The sequence below is a fragment of the Moschus berezovskii genome, chromosome 15, assembly GCF_049115385.1.
Source record: "Moschus berezovskii isolate FMDL1 chromosome 15, NW_MosBer_1.0, whole genome shotgun sequence".
In the NCBI taxonomy this organism is placed as follows: domain Eukaryota; kingdom Metazoa; phylum Chordata; class Mammalia; order Artiodactyla; family Moschidae; genus Moschus; species Moschus berezovskii.
Window position 1 is genome coordinate 20,503,580 of NC_142474.1, and position 15,586 is coordinate 20,519,165.

Genomic DNA, 15,586 nt, shown 5'->3' on the forward strand with positions numbered 1-15,586 from the left:
GCTGTCCCCCAAGCACCTGGCACAATGTTGGATACATAGTAGGGGCTCAGTAAATATTGAATGGAGACTGGGGAGTGGATTGAATGAGTGAGGCTCAGAGGAAGTGAATTGACTTGTCCAAGGTCACAGACTCGGATTCTCCTTTACATCCACCTGATTTAGAAGCCCACGCTATTACTCCTCCACCAGCCTGCCTCTTGGAAAGAGGTCTTTAGGCAAAGGATCGTGGTGCCAGGAGCTTCCACCCCTTTGGACTCCTCTTGAGTTAGGACTTGAGGGAGGTGGAGATGGACAGTGAGCCCCTGTTAATTAAGCCACTATCCACATAATACCTTTTGGAAACCTCACATTGTACTCTTAACAGCTCTGAGGCTGACCCTGGGGTATTTACAGAGGGGGTTGTACACGAAGGGCAGGCCCTGGGTTTTACAGTGGAAGACTTCTATTCTGCTGTGTGACCTTGAGCGGCAAGTGCCCCTCTCTGAGCCTCCTTCCTGCGCCATGTAGATAAATGAGCTTCACTTCTTTATCAGGTCAAAAGGAGATCATCAGTGGAAATGGCTGCCCAGTAATTGTGGATTTTTTTTTTGAAGCCTGAGAAATGTTGAGAACAGGCTTATCAGGATGCCTCGGGCTTGGGGCTAAGAGGCTCTATCTTAGAAAGCCTTTGCTGCTTTCAAGTGAGTATTAATAGATGCAGAAGGCCCTTATCTCTGAGTTCACACTGGAAATTCTGCTCTTCACTCCTTTCTGCTACAGGAGGACAGGAGAGCTTGTGGGAAGGAGGGCACTTGCTTTGACCTAGGAGCTTGTGTACTGGAATACTTTAGGGAGGGCAGGGCGTTGAAAATCCCCAGGCTTCGGTCTTATCAAGTCTGAATAATAAGCTTTTTCATTGGCGAGGTAAGCTCACGCCCTTTAGGTCTCAGTTTCCTCATCCTAAAACGGAGCAATAATAATGGTATCTGTCTTCCTTCACCAGCAACCAGCACAGTGCTTGGTATGTAATAGGTGCCTGATAAATGTTTGCTGAATGACTGATGGGCATGAGAGGGCTTCACAGAATGAATGCTACTGTTGTTGAGCCCCTTTGGGAATGTGTGAAGGAAGGAAATTCCTTCTGGAGTGGGAATGTTGCTGACTTCTCTCACCCTCTTGTCAGGATCTGGCTTGCTATTTAGAATGAGACCTACCATTCTAGTGGGAGCTTCTAGAACTGGGGAGGGAGGAGGGTGACAGGCCAACCCCGGGGCTGGGAATCCATTGCCTGCCAGATTGTGTCACTGGCTGGTTCACTCCTGAGTGGGCTTCAGTTTTCCCTTCTGTACTGTAAGAAGCTTATTTAGTCTCTCTGGTTCCTTCTAGTGCTCATATAGTCTGGGATTTGCGATAAGTAATTTCACAAACTGCTTAGGAAACTCCTGGTGTGTTCCTAAACCACCTCATCGTAATAGTTTCTGAGACAATTTCAGATCCCTTATACTTTTCATCCACATGGCAACCCTAGAAGGTGCGGTGGGGGAATGGCAGTGAGCCCATTTTACAGATGAGGAAACTGAGGCTATGAAGTGTCTGCAAGGTGCTGTAATTTGAAGCTGCCCCACACATTTTTGTTATACAAGTAACTGATTTGTTCTCCAGCGTGAACATACATGAAAATCACCTGGCATGAGTGTAGGGGTTTGCTTGTGAAAATGATTCCTGGGCACTTAGATTCTAAATTGGCAGGGATGGGGTGGGCCCATAGTTAACAAGCACCCAGGTGATCCTGAAACCTGGGACATTCCAGGTAGCCTCCAGTATGAGCCTGTTTCTTTTTACAGCCCTTCTCAGCACCTACTGTGGACCAGGCCAGTGTTGAGAAGAGGCCCTATTGGAGCTCCCAGTCTGATAAGGAAGGCAGATAAAGAAATCCAGTGTGCGCTCAGTGCTGGAACAGAGGTGGGGGTGGACAATGGAGGAAGTGAGTAACTTCAATACCTGAGTGCTCCCTGGAAGAAGTGATATTTATAGGGGGCCTTGCTTATTTAACTTATATGCAGAGTACATCATGAGGAACGCTGGGCTGGAAGAAGCACAAGCTGGAATCAAGATTGCTGGGAGAAATATCAATAACCTCAGATATGCAGATGACACTACCCTTATGGCAGAAAGTGAAGAGGAACTCAAAAGCCTCTTGATGAAAGTGAAAGAGGAGAGTGAAAAGGTTGGCTTGAAGCTCAACATTCAGAAAACAAAGATCATGGCATCTGGTCCCATCACTTCATGGGAAATAGATGGAAAAACAGTGGAAACAGTGTCAGACTTTATTTTTTTGGGCTCCAAAATCACTGCAGATGCTGATTGCAGCCATGAAATTAAAAGACGCTTACTCCTTGGAAGGAAAGTTATGACCAACATTCAGTTCAGTTCAGTTCAGTTGAGTCGCTCAGTTGTGTCCGACTCTCCGCGACCCCATGAATCACAGCACGCCAGGCCTCCCTGTCCATCACCAACTCCCGGAGTTCACTCAAACTCATGTCCACAGAGTCGGTGATGCCATCCAGCCATCTCATTCTCCGTCGTCCCCTTCTCCTCCCACCCCCCAACCTTTCCCAGCATCAGAGTCTTTTCCAGTGAGTCAACTCGTCGCATGAGGTGGCCAAAGTATTGCAGCTTCAGCTTTAGCATCAGTCCCTCCAATGAACATCCAGGATTGATCTCCTTTAGAATGGACTGGTTGGATCTCCTTGCAGTATAAGGGACTCTCAAGAGTCTTCTCCAACACCACAGTTCAAAAGCATCGATTCTTCGGTGATCAGCTTTCTTCACAGTCCAACTCTCACATCCATACATGACCACGGGAAAAACCATTGCCTTGACTAGACGGACCTTGGTTGGCAAAGTAATGTCTCTGCTTTTTAATATACTATCAAGGTTGGTCATAACTTTCCTTCCAAGGAGCAAGCGTCTTTTAATTTCATGGCTGCAATCAGCGTCTGCAGTGATTTTGGAGCCCAAAAAAATAAAGTCTGACACTGTTTCCACTGTTTTTCCATCTATTTCCCATGAAGTGATGGGACCAGATGCCATGATCTTTGTTTTCTGAATGTTGAGCTTCAAGCCAACCTTTTCACTCTCCTCTTTCACTTTCATCAAGAGGCTTTTGAGTTCCTCTTCACTTTCTGCCATAAGGGTAGTGTCATCTGCATATCTGAGGTTATTGATATTTCTCCCAGCAATCTTTGATAGTATATTAAAAAGCAGAGACATTACTTTGCCAACAAAGGTCCGTCTAGTCAAGGCTATGGTTTTTCCCGTGGTCATGTATGGATTTGAGAGTTGGACTGTGAAGAAAGCTGATCGCTGAAGAATTGATGCTTTTGAACTGTGGTGTTGGAGAAGACTCTTGAGAGTACCTTGTACTGCAAGGAGATCTAACCAGTCCATTCTAAAGGAGATCATTCCTGGGTGTTCATTGGAAGGACTGATGCTAAAGCTGAAACTGCAATACTTTGGCCACCTCATGCGACGAGTTGACTCATTGGAAAAGACTCTGATGCTGGGAAAGGTTGGAGGCGGGAGGAGAAGGGGACGACGGAGAATGAGATGGCTGGATGGCATCACCGACTCGATGGACATGAGTTTGAGTGAACTCCGGGAGTTGGTGATGGACAGGGAGGCCTGGCGTGCTGTGATTCATGGGGTCGCGGAGAGTCGGACACGACTGTGTGACTGAACTGAACTGAACTGAACTAGCGATCTCATTCTTGATTGCGTCTTAGCTTTTTTCTTTTCCCCTGATGGGTCAGTCCCCACCAGATGGCAGGCAAGTTCATAGAAATCATCAAGCTTTTTACATCTCTGCCCTCAGTGCTGGCACAGAGCCTGGCATAGAGAAGAGGACAGTATTGCTCAAATCAGCTGATCTGAGCAATGAGAAAAGGCTGATGGAGAGGTCCCAGGGCCTCCGGATTAAATGCATTTTCATGCTCAGCATACTCACCTCCTCCCTTTGTGAGATCTAACATAGAATTAATAGTGAAAATTCCACATCATGTTGTAAATGCATTACCTGTTTCCCTCTTCCCTTTTTCACTAAACTGTGAGTTCCTTAGTGCCAGGAGTCAAGAATGGGGCTTAGAGCCGGCTCTCAAAACGTTTGTTGAATGAGTGAATCAGTTCAAGCAGAAGTTGTGCATTGGGTACTGAAAAGTTTCCAGCTATAGGAAAAGCCCAGAGCTGTATTGGGCCAGACATCCCTCCCCATTTTCTGACAGCTCCCTTCTGCTTGGGCTCTGGGTGAGAGGAATTGGTTGGGCACACGATTTGAAAGTGAACGGCTTTGGTGAGGAAAGTTGAGGGAGATGTGGCCGGAGCTTGGAGGTGGGCCTGAGAACCCAGAAGAGAGGAGAGGCAGTTTCTAGAGATCTGGCCGAGGGTGTTGGGGCCACAGGTGAGAGTTCTCGGGGTCACGTGGGGTCTGCTGACGTTGAGATATGCTTAAAGGACATTCTCTCCTCAATGTCTCCACTTAGAGGCACCGGCCAGATGGGCGTGCGTCGGGGAGAGGGTGGGGCCACAACTCCTCGGACAGGGCCCGTCCCCTCTGAGGGCGGGGAGTGCGAACGCGCCTGGCACCGCCCCGACAAAGCCTGCGCGCGCCCCGACCCCCGATTGGCCGTGCCACCTCGCGCCGCCGCCCCCTCCCGCCCCCCGCCGCCGGCCCGGCGAGCTGCAGCCAATGGGCGCCGTCGCCGTCGCCTCCGTCACAGTCCGGCCAGCCAATGGTAGTAGCGCTCGGCGGCTCGTGGCTCTTTCGCGGCAAAAAGGATTTGGCGCGTAAAAGTGGCCGGGACTTTGCAGGCAGCGGCGGCCGGGGGCGGAGCGGGATCCGGAGCGGGATCTAGCCCTCGCCTCGGCCTGCAGCCATGGGCCCGCGCCGCCGCCGCCGACTGCCACCCGGGCCGCGCGGGCCGTGAGCGCCATGGCCGTGGCCGGGGCCCCCGCGGGCGGCCCTTGCGCGCCGGCGCTGGAGGCCCTGCTCGGGGCCGGCGCGCTGCGGCTGCTCGACTCCTCGCAGATCGTCATCATCTCCACCGCGCAGGACGCCAGCGCCCCGCCGGCCCCCGCCGGCCCCGCCGCACCCGCCGCCGGCCCCCGGGACCCTGACCTGCTGCTCTTCGCCACGCCGCAGGCGCCCCGGCCCACACCCAGCGCGCCGCGCCCCGCGCTCGGCCGCCCGCCGGTACGGACACCAGGGACACTGGGCCGAGTGCGCTGCCTTGGACCCCCGCGCAGATCCGGGCGGGGCGCGATGTTTGGCTCGGCGGGGGCGGGGGCGGGGGAGGGTGGGCTGAGGCGCCCAGGCTGGGCGGTGCCGAGCCTGGGTTGGGCCTCGGGGCTCCGCCCTGGGGTGCGGGGTGACCTCGGGCCAGTCCTTGTTTGCTGCTCTGTGCTTCATCTTCCTCGCGGGAGCAGACTCAATGATAATAATGGTCCACGTGTATTCAGCTGCTGCTGACTGCATGCCAGGCCTCTGGCTGACATCAAGGCAGCTAAAACTCACATACATGCTGAGAGCTCGGTGTTGTCACTGTGCCCATCTGAACTGTGCCCAGAGAGGGGAAGTGGCTTGCCCCCTGGTCACAAGGCTGCAAGTGGATTTAAACTGAGGCCTGCTGGCTTCAGACCAGAACTTGTGGCTGGGTGGTGGGCATGGCTACTTGGAGAGGTCAAAGTGGGGTGTTCTGGGACCAGACCGTAGAAGAGCCATTGAGGAGACCCTCCTTCCTGCCTCTGGGACTGCCAGGTGCAGGCCTGGCTCTCCGGGCCTCTGGGGACAGGCTGCCTGGCTGGGAGGCCTTCTCTGCAGGGGCGGGGGTGACTGGGCCAGCTGCTGATCCCCTCCCTCTGCCTGTCCTTCCATCTGCCACCCTCCACCCTCCCAGGCCCTGGTTGCCATGGAACCTCATTAATCAGGCAAGCAGACCCCCGGGCCCCAGTGGAAGTCCTGGGTGGGCTAGGCCTCTGGGAGCTGGAGAGGAGGCCCCCAGTGCCAGGAGAGAGTAAATGCCCCAGGGAGATCCCTTGATAAAGTGCTCCCTGCACAGCAAGAGGCTAAAGACAGTTGAGACTAGGGGGCCCAGAGAGGTGTCTGAATTAGGGGGTGGGGGGAAGGGGGGGCGGAGGCCTAGAGCTTGGTCCTGTGGGCTGCAGGACAGGGCGTGGAGACCAGTTTGACTGGTGCAGCCTGTGGGTAGAGTCAGGGCATGGATGGGCAGGCATGATGGGGTCTCAGCATAGTTGGCTGAGCAAGTTGAGGCGGGGAGGTAGGGCCCAGGGCAAGGAGGTGGAAGCCCAACTGCTGACAGAGGCCTGGGTAGCAGCTGGTCCCTGAGACATCCCAACAAGGTTCCCCCGACCCCTTTGGCCCCCTGCCCAGTACATCCTTCCTTCCGGAATCACTGAGATGCTAATAATAACAATAGGAGGCATCATTGTTTTGAGACTGTTTTGTGAGTTAGGCAATGTGCCAAGCACTTTACCCAATTAACTCGTTTAACCCTGTCAACAACTTTCCCGTTTTACAGATAGGGAAGCTGAGGCTTAGAGATGTTAGAACCTTCCCTGGTGAGTCAGCTCATGAGTGGTGGGACCAGTCCAGATTTCCTGAGTGGTTAACTGCTGGCATGCCTTAATTTCCTGGAGATGCTAATAGAGATTGAAGGAAGCCCAGGGTCCCTTCCTCCTAATGAGTGAGAGGGAGGGAAGTTGCACAGGGTGGGTCCCCTGATTGGTCTCCTATACCCAGCAACCTGTCCCTGCAGGTACCAGCTTGGAGCCTGAATGAGTAGCCTCCATTTAGTTGACTGACAGGTGCTTAGGCCTAGAGCTGTCTTGCCCTTGGGCAATGGAGCTTCAGGCTTAGAGGGACAGCCAGGGACTGGGATCAGGAGGTTTGCCGTCTGCTCCACGCCTGGGGTGTCAGGGGCAGCCTCATTGGGTCTGAGCATTCCATTCATTCGTGCCTCTGAGGTTCTAGGCACAGAGGCAAGTAAAGAGCCTCTGCCATCACAGTACTTAAAGGCTAGTACACTAGCCTAGTGTACTAGTACACTTTAAGTTAAAGGTTTTCTGCTGTGAGCAGGGGTAGGACCCCGGTACCACCTTACTGCTGTAGTCCAGAAACATGGGCCCAGCTTTTACTGCCCAACTCCCCCTAACACTGTACCTGTGAGTAGCCACTGGCTATCTGAGCTGTGGCCTCCATTCACCCTCTGCACTAGCATTTGTTTGGGGGCAGTCCTTGAAACAAGCTACAGGCTCAGCTTCTGCACAAGTGAGCATTCATTGAGTACCTCCTGCCTACAAGGCTCTGTGCAATTCAGCCATTCCTCCTGGCTCTTCCTGTCCACATCTCCCCTGTTGTCATGGCTCTTAAAAAACAAACTGAATATAATACATATTTACTATAGAAGAAGAGATGAGAAAGTTGAGGGGGACATGATCCCCAGCCCCACCATTTTTCCTTTTTACTCTTCCAGAGTCTGCTTTTTTCCTTTTTTTAAGGTGGCTATGGCATCTTTCTAAAGTTTTAGAAATTGAAGTTTTTCCTTTACTTCTGTGTTCCAATAGTACATCATCCCCACTTTAGAGACAAGACAGCAATTCCTCATGATCCTTGCCCTGATACCAAGGTTGCTCCTGAAATGGATTCTATAATAATACAAACTGAAGCAGAGAAAATGGTTTCATGAGCTTTTTAATCCCCCAAAGGGATCACATAAATGCATTGCTTTATAACCATGTTTTTCTTGTCAATATGTCTTTGGGAGAGTTTTGTATCAACCTGCCCCCTTCCTTCTTGACAGTGTGGTATTCCAAGGGCTGGATGAACCAGTTTTTGTGGCCTCTCCCATGGATAGGTATTTGAGTCATCCGGATTTCTTTTTGGGTCCCTGTCCCTGCATCTCTGGAGAACAGCGGCAGAGATGGGCATCCGTCTGCCTGAGTGTGGCATGGATTCATCTTCAGCTCGGGCACCCTTTTGAGGGGCAGGAAGGAGGCAAAGGGTGCGGTTGGCTGGAGCATGCTAGGGTTCAGGGCTTTGGGGCGAGGCTGGAGAGCGGGTACATTGTGGTTTGGCTTGCGGGAGCCTGGCTTCCGGATGAGCCTCTGCCCAGCCCACTAAGGTTCGAATCCTGACTCCACCTCCCACTGTGTGACCTCTGCGAGGTGCAGACTCCTCAGGAAATGGAAGTCATCAGAACCCCTGCTGCAAGGCGGCCGGAGGTTGTGGGTGATCACACGCAGGTGGAGCAGTTACCTAGCAGTGCTCAGGACACAGGAAGCACTCAGCATGCATTGGCTCTGGTATTGGCAGATGCCGAGGAAATCCACGAGTGCCTGCGTGAGAGGGAGTGTCTGAGTCCAGCAGCATGTGGGGCAGTTCATTCAGCAAACGTGCTGATGCCCAGACCTTTCGTGCAGAGATCATTCAGACCCAGTGCCCGCCTCTGAGGGGCTCCCGGGCTTCTGGGTGAGACAGATACACCTGCAGAAATTTGTGGCGAGAGAGCATGTGGGAAAGGGGTTTGCAGCGGTCCTGAGGGAGAAGAGGCTCAGTTTCTATTGCGCAGTTGATTGGAAAGACAGGTGATGGATAAGGTGCCTCTCTGGAGGGGGAAGCGTTGGTGTGAACTGGAAGGGAGGCGAGGGCCAGCCAGGGAGGGACCAGCATGGGCTAAGGCTTGGAGGTGCAGGTCTGTGGAGAAACTCAGAAGCTCCGCAGAAGTTCCTGTGGGAGAAGTGGTGGCAGGTGAGGACACTAAGGTGGAGGGGACAGATGGAGGCAGGGAGACCAGTGGGAAGACAGCTGGGTGGTCCAGATAGGAGGTGCCAGTGGCTGTGGTGACGGGATTTTTGGCAGCGAGATGCGATGAGGGCAATGGGTGGGCCTGAACCAGGTTCTAGCTCAGGAAACCCTGTGGGTGGCGGAGGGGGAGGTATAGCTGGTTTGGGTCAGGATATGAGGGAGATGCCTGTGAAATCTCTGGGGCAGCCTCCATCCTCGTGCAGGAATCCTGGCTCTGGCACTTCCTGCCTGTATCACCTTGAGTCTTTCTGGGCTTCGGTTGTCCTACCTGTAAAGTAGGGCCGTGATTGTGCTGCCGTATTCACAGACAAATCAGAAACCAGAGAGAGGTAGTGACTCACTCAGGGGATCAGTATCCCAATGGCTTAAAACATCATTTGTTATCATGCGGTTTCGGAGGGTGGGAAATTAAGCGGTGACTTGGCTGGGTGCTTCTGGCTGAGGACCTCTTCTGAGGTTAGTGCCAAAGTGTTGGCCCGGCTGTAGTCATCAGAAAGCATGACCAGGGTTGGAGGATGTGCTTCTAAGCCTGCCCGTGTTGCTGCTGGGGGCGGGGCTTTAGTTTCTTGCCACTTGGGCCTCCTTAGGACTACCTAATGCCTGCGCGACGTGGCCGCTAGCTCCAGCCACGAGGGAGGGCTCAAATAAAGGACAAGGGGGAGGCCTCAGTGCCTGTATGACCCTGTCTCAGAAGTGACACACCGTCACTTCCACCATATTCTGTTCATTAGAAGTGAGTTACCAGATTGGGCCCATACTTACAGGAACATTAGACTCCATCTGTTGAAAAGAGGAGAAGCAAAAAATTTGCAAACTACCACAGGTCCCCCAGGGAGGTAGTGGTGGAACTGGGGCTTGAACTTCTGCCTTCCAGTTGAGTGTTCTGTCCTGTGGGGTAGGATCATGCCGCGTCCTGGGGTAGGGGGCGGCCCAGGAGTACCCGGTCCTCAGCCAGGTCTCTTGTGGCCCCACTCTCCTGGTTACTGGGCATCCTCCCATTGTTTTTGCCATAGGTGAAGCGGAGGCTAGACCTGGAAACTGACCATCAATACCTGGCTGAGAGCAGTGGGCCAGCTCGGGGCAGAGGCCGCCACCCAGGAAAAGGTACCCCCAGGGCTTGGGCTCAGGCAGGCCCCCTGGCCAGACCCACATTGAGGGGGCGTGGACAGACAGGCGTGCTTGCAGAGTCAGCTCTGGTCTATCAGGCCTGGGTCTGATCCAGCCCTCGGGGGGCCCCAAGGGGCAGCTGGAGTGGCCACCTGGCATGGCTTCCCCAAGCCCTAGGGGGTGGGAAGTTCCCCAGCCGGCAGAGGAATGCTGTGGTTGGCAGGCAGCAGTCATGGGGCCTTCCTGCTTGGCCTCACCAAAGGGAAGGAACCATCGGCCCCCTCCCACCCCTACCCTGCCATCCTCCTGCCCTGCCGTTGCCAGGGAGCCCAGTGTGGCTGGGGGTGGTGCTGAGGGACCTTGTCCTGCCTGGCCCCCAGGTGTGAAGTCCCCAGGGGAGAAGTCACGCTACGAAACATCGTTGAACCTGACCACCAAACGCTTCTTGGAGTTACTGAGCCGCTCGGCTGACGGGGTGGTCGACCTGAACTGGGCGGCCGAGGTGCTGAAGGTGCAGAAACGGCGCATCTACGACATCACCAACGTCCTGGAGGGCATCCAGCTCATTGCCAAGAAGTCCAAGAACCACATCCAGTGGCTGTAGGTACCAGTCGGACAGGAGGGTAGGCGGAGGCCCAGGGCGGGCCGGCCAGAGGAGCTGAGAGCCATACCTGCTGTGGCTGCCCGCGTCCCTATCCTAACAGCTGGGCAAACCGAGGTTTAGAGAGGAGAGCTGGCTTCTGTGAGGTGATGGATGCAGGAAGGAACACAAACCTTACATGTCTAGCTCAGCACAACTTTCCATTTCTTCACCTGGGTAACCACCATCTGGATAAGGATAAGGAACATTTCCAGCACGCCAGAAACTTCCCCTGTGCCCCTTCCCAGACACTGTCCCTTCCTCATACCACCCAGGTGACCACTGTTCTGGCTTCTGTTGCCACTGAGCTTGGCTAACACAGCTGTTTTACTCTGGTTAATTCTTAGGTTTTTTTTCCCCCGTTTTCACCTCTTTCCCCGGTCATCTTACTCCACTCCGACACATTTTCATTTTCAGTTGTGGGTAAATATTCCATTCTACATCGATTTATTTTCTTTTCACTTGATATGTCTTACAAATGCTACCATTTTTGCATCTAATGGATTCATGTCTTTTTATACAACTACAGAGTGTTCCATGGCATGTCTACCCCCGTGTGCTTATCCAGCCCCCTACAAGGGCCACGTGGGTGTTCACAGACATTCAGGCCCGACTCTGAACCCAGCCAGTCTGCCTTGGAAGCCCGGCTGAGGAGCCAGGCCGTGAGGGGCAGGGGGCAGCAGCAGACTGGTTGCTGAGGGTCACAGCTCCAGGGAAGAGGGGCTGGGAGCTGCTGACCCCTCCCATTGCCTCCCGGCAGAGGCAGCCATGCAGCGGTGGGGATCGGCAGGCGGCTTGAAGGATTGACCCAGGACCTCCAGCGACTGCAGGAGAGCGAGCGGCAACTGGATCACCTTCTCCACATCTGTACCACACAGCTGCGTCTGCTCTCTGAGGATGCTGACAGCCAGCGATATCCTTGAACTGCCTGGAGGGTGACCAGGGCCCCATCCAAGTGGGAGTGGAGAGCCTTACCCTGGGCCCTGGATTCAGGAGAGGGTTCTGGCTTTGGATACCAGTCCTGGCTCAGCATTCACTCACGGTGCGACACTGGACAAGTTACTTAACCTCTCTGAGTCTCAGCTTCCTCTGGAAAAGGGGAAAACCAATGCTATTTCAAAGATTAAAACCAGAAAAGCTAGTATCAGTAATAACTGATTTATTTAACACAGGGATAACATTTATTTAAATAAATGTTATTTAAAACATTTATTTAATACAGGGATTCAATACCTGGTTGTAGCTTTAAGGTTAGAGTTGCTTTTATTTACAAAAATAGAAACGTTATTTTGAAAGAAGTTATGTTTATACATTTTGGAATCTGCCTGCAGTGTGGGAGACCGGGTTCGATCCCTGGGTCAGGAGGATCCCCTGGAGAAGAGAATGGCAACCCATTCCAGTATTCTTGCCTGGAGAATTCCATGGAGAGAAGAGCCTGGTGGGCTATAGTCCGTGGGGTCACAGAGTCGGACATGACTGAGCAACTTAACACTCACACACACACACACACTAATTGACATCAAGGTCATGGGTCAGAATAAATTCTTAGGACTATGCCTGGATTTAAGTAATTTTTATGAAATAATTATAGGCAGCCGTCATTACCTTGAGATTCAATAGGTAGAGTGATCTCATTGTATGGATATAGAAGCAGGCTCAAGGGCATGAGATCTGCTTGAGCACCAACTATGTGCCAGGCCCTGGAGTGGGTGACGCAGAGGACAGGAGTGACAAGGCAGGGATGGGCTCTGCCTTCTAAGCCGTCTGGGTGGGTGGCCCCTAAAGGCCAAAGACCATGTGGTCCTTGACTCCACCAACTCTGGCCTACGTGACCTGCCAGGACCTTCGCAGCATCGCAGACCCTGCCGAGCAGATGGTCATGGTGATCAAGGCTCCCCCCGAGACCCAGCTCCAAGCCGTGGACTCCTCGGAGGTGAGACCTGGGAGGCCAGATCAGACCAGGCTGGGCTGGGCTGGGCTGGTAGTCCAGCTGAGCCTCAGTTCACTCTGCCTGCTACCTCCACCCAGAACTTTCAGATCTCCCTTAAGAGCAAACAAGGTCCCATCGACGTTTTCCTGTGCCCTGAGGAGAGTGTGGGCGGAACCAGCCCTGGAAAGACCCCGTCCCAGGGGGCAGCTTCGGGGGAGGAGGACAGGGCAGCTGACCTTGCCACCGCGGTGCCGCCACCACCATCATCACCCCCCTCAACCCCTGCCACGGATCCCAGTCAGTCCCTGCTCAGCCTGGAGCAAGGTTGGTGAAGGCTGGGTGGGCAGGGTGGGCCGGGCCCCTCTCGCAGGTGGGTGGGCAGGCATGTCAGCCCCTCCCCACCGGGGGTGTCCCTGGCCTGTGATGCTCCCCCGTCTCCCCAGAACCTCTGCTTTCCCGGATGGGTGGCCTGCGGGCCCCCGTGGATGAGGACCGCCTGTCCCCGCTCGTGGCGGCCGACTCACTCCTGGAGCACGTGAAGGAGGACTTCTCCGGCCTCCTCCCAGAGGAGTTCATCAGCCTGTCCCCCCCGCACGAGGCCCTCGACTACCACTTTGGCCTTGAGGAGGGTGAGGGCATCAGAGACCTCTTCGACTGTGACTTTGGGGACCTCACTCCCCTGGATTTCTGACGGGGCTCAGGGGGACCAGGGCCTTCTGAGGTGCCCACCCCATCTCTGCAGCCTTGGAGCCCCCGCCCTGGCCGTCCTAGCCTAATTGGAAACGTTTAATTTATGCCCCTCTCTCCTACCTCCAGAGGTTTCTAGCCCTGGAGTCTGGCTCCTGCCAGGAGGCTGAGCAAGCCAGGAAGGGAAGAATTCTGTTTGTGGTGTGTTTGTGCATGCACCCAACCCCAACGTGTGTCTCCACGTGGTGAATGGTGTGTGAGCATGTGTGTGTGCATGTCCCGGGGAATGAAGGTGAACACATCTGTGCGTGCACTGAAAACACGCCCCAGTGTGTCCACGTGTGTGTGCATGAGTCCATGTGTGCGCGTGGTGGGGGCTCTAACTGCACTTTTGGTCTTCTTGCTCCAGGGGCCCCACGAGGCCCAGGGTGGCCACCTGCCCCCAGAATCCTGTGTGTTGACCAGGCCAGGTGGCGAGGCCTTGGCCTGTTTGTTGGCAGGACACCGAGAGCACTTCTATCGTCTTAAAGGTTTTTCTGATTGAAGCTTTAATGGAGCGTTATTTATTTATCAAGGCCTTTTTGGCAAGCTTGGGGCATCAGCAAAGGGTAGGAGGGATGTGGGACTGGTGCCGCAACTCCCTTACCGCCTGAGCGAGGGCAGGGGTCCCTGAGCTGTTCTTTGCCCCACTCCGAAGGAGCTGAGGCCTGAGTGGTTTATTTATTTGGAAAGCGAGGGAGGGAGACACAGACTGACTGACTGACAGCCATGGGTGGATCGAGGGGGTGGCCCCTCCCCACGGGGTCACTGCAGGGCCCCAGCTGCCCCCAGGATGGATGTGAGATGGGAGAGGTGAGTGGGGGACCTTCATTGACAGGGTGGGTGGGAGGGGTGGGGTGAAGGGCCTCCCCCCCCGAGCCCAGACCACAGGGGCCGTTCCTGTGGCATTTGAAGTGCCCCCTCTACCCCACTTCTTGCTCTGCCCCACCCTCCAATCTGCACTTTGATTTGCCTTCCTAACAGCTCTGTTCCCTCTGCTTTGGTTTTAATAAATATATTGATGGTGTTTGGGCCCAGTTTGGGGACTGTGTACTGGGAGCAGGTCTGTGGGTGGGAGAGGTCAATGTTGCTGGTGTGATGACCGTTCCCTACTTTCCGTTTCCCTGTCCCTGCCTGGCTTCATTTTATTTGAGCCTCACAGCCCCAAGAATGATGGTTTCATCACCTTTTTTTTAAAAAATCCTAATTTAAAAACTGGTCCAATAAAGTAAGCAATGAATTCCCTTTTTTCCAGCCACAGAGAGGCCACCCTGATCAGTTGGCTATGCTCCTTCCAGATGTTTCTGTACATTTGTAAACAGGCAGCAGATAATTACAACCAGCTGATTCTGTGTCAGGTTCTGGGGACACGTGTTCCCTCCCTTCGTGGAGCTCTCAGAATCTGCTGGAGGAAACTCAAATAAATGAGAAAATCAGGGAGGGCTTCCTGGAAAAGGTGCCTGACCTAAAGCTGTAGGATAGTAGAAATTAACTGAGAAGGAAAAGGAAGAATACACCAAGCAGGGGAAGGCAATATGGGCCTAGGACCTGAGAGAAACCAGGGTGGCTGGAGCCCTGAGGTGAGGGCCAGAGTGGGGAGACATTCAAGTCTTGGGCTTTATTCAGGGGGAAACAACTGGTGAGTCTGAGAGGAGTGATGCTCCCTTTTTATATTTCAAAAGCTTCCTCTGGCTGCAGCGGAGGATGATAGATTGAAGAGGGGGATCCATGGTGGGGGAGGGAAGTCTGAGTTGAGCTTGAGAGTGGAGGGTGACTGGCAGACTGTCCACACGGATCTATTTAGCATACCCTTAGGTGGGCTTTCTCTGAGCCAACCCCTATTTTAAGCCCTCACTGTCAGTCCCCACAACAATCATGTCTTCCCTTACTCCAATTTTGCAGAAGGAACACTCGGGAGGGTGCTTGCGGGTTTTGTCCACCAGGTGGCGCGCCTGTGCTCCCGCAGTTCACTGGACCCTGTAAAGATGCGGGGACCCGTCCTCCGCGGGCACGCACAGCCCCTTCCTGTCCTGTTCCTGGCTGTGTAGTATTCCACACCGACCGTCATTCGCTCAGCCCGTCCTCAGGAGGGAATGACCCCTTGGGTGACTTCTCCCCAGTGGCCTCCACCCCCGGAGAATGGGGAGTCGCAGAGGTGCATGGTGTTGGGGTTCTGCATCGCGCGGCTCTTGCCGCCCTAAAGGCTGGAGTTTGCTCCCCTTTTCCAGACGGGGAGGCTGGGAGCGCGCGGGCGGCCGAGCTCTGGGCTGGGCGGGGAGGGGGCCTCGGCGGCCCGCCCGGCGGGGGCGGAGCTGCGGGGGGCGGG

At 54.3% G+C, this 15,586-nt stretch overlaps 1 protein-coding gene across 1 annotated transcript; it reads left to right on the forward strand.

Annotated features, from left to right (window-relative positions):
* Window positions 1–4,815: 4,815 nt before the first annotated feature.
* On the forward strand, window positions 4,816–15,523 carry E2F1 (E2F transcription factor 1). Its single transcript, XM_088843844.1, has 8 exons — window positions 4,816–5,227; window positions 9,871–9,961; window positions 10,345–10,564; window positions 11,365–11,517; window positions 12,423–12,537; window positions 12,633–12,858; window positions 12,978–13,163; window positions 13,631–15,523. Exons 1-8 carry the CDS (start codon window positions 4,967–4,969, stop codon window positions 13,747–13,749), a joined length of 1,371 nt encoding a protein of 456 aa, XP_088699970.1. The 5' UTR covers window positions 4,816–4,966; the 3' UTR covers window positions 13,750–15,523.
* Window positions 15,524–15,586: the final 63 nt, after the last annotated feature.

Coding starts and splice junctions, on each gene's coding strand:
- E2F1 (XM_088843844.1), top strand. CDS start 4,967: ATGGCCGTGGCCGGGGCCCCCGCGGGCGGCCCTTGCGCGCCGGCGCTG. Junction 11,518..12,422: donor GAGGATGCTGACAGCCAGCG/ATATCCTTGAAC, acceptor GACTCCACCAAC/TCTGGCCTACGTGACCTGCC. Junction 12,538..12,632: donor AAGCCGTGGACTCCTCGGAG/GTGAGACCTGGG, acceptor ACCTCCACCCAG/AACTTTCAGATCTCCCTTAA.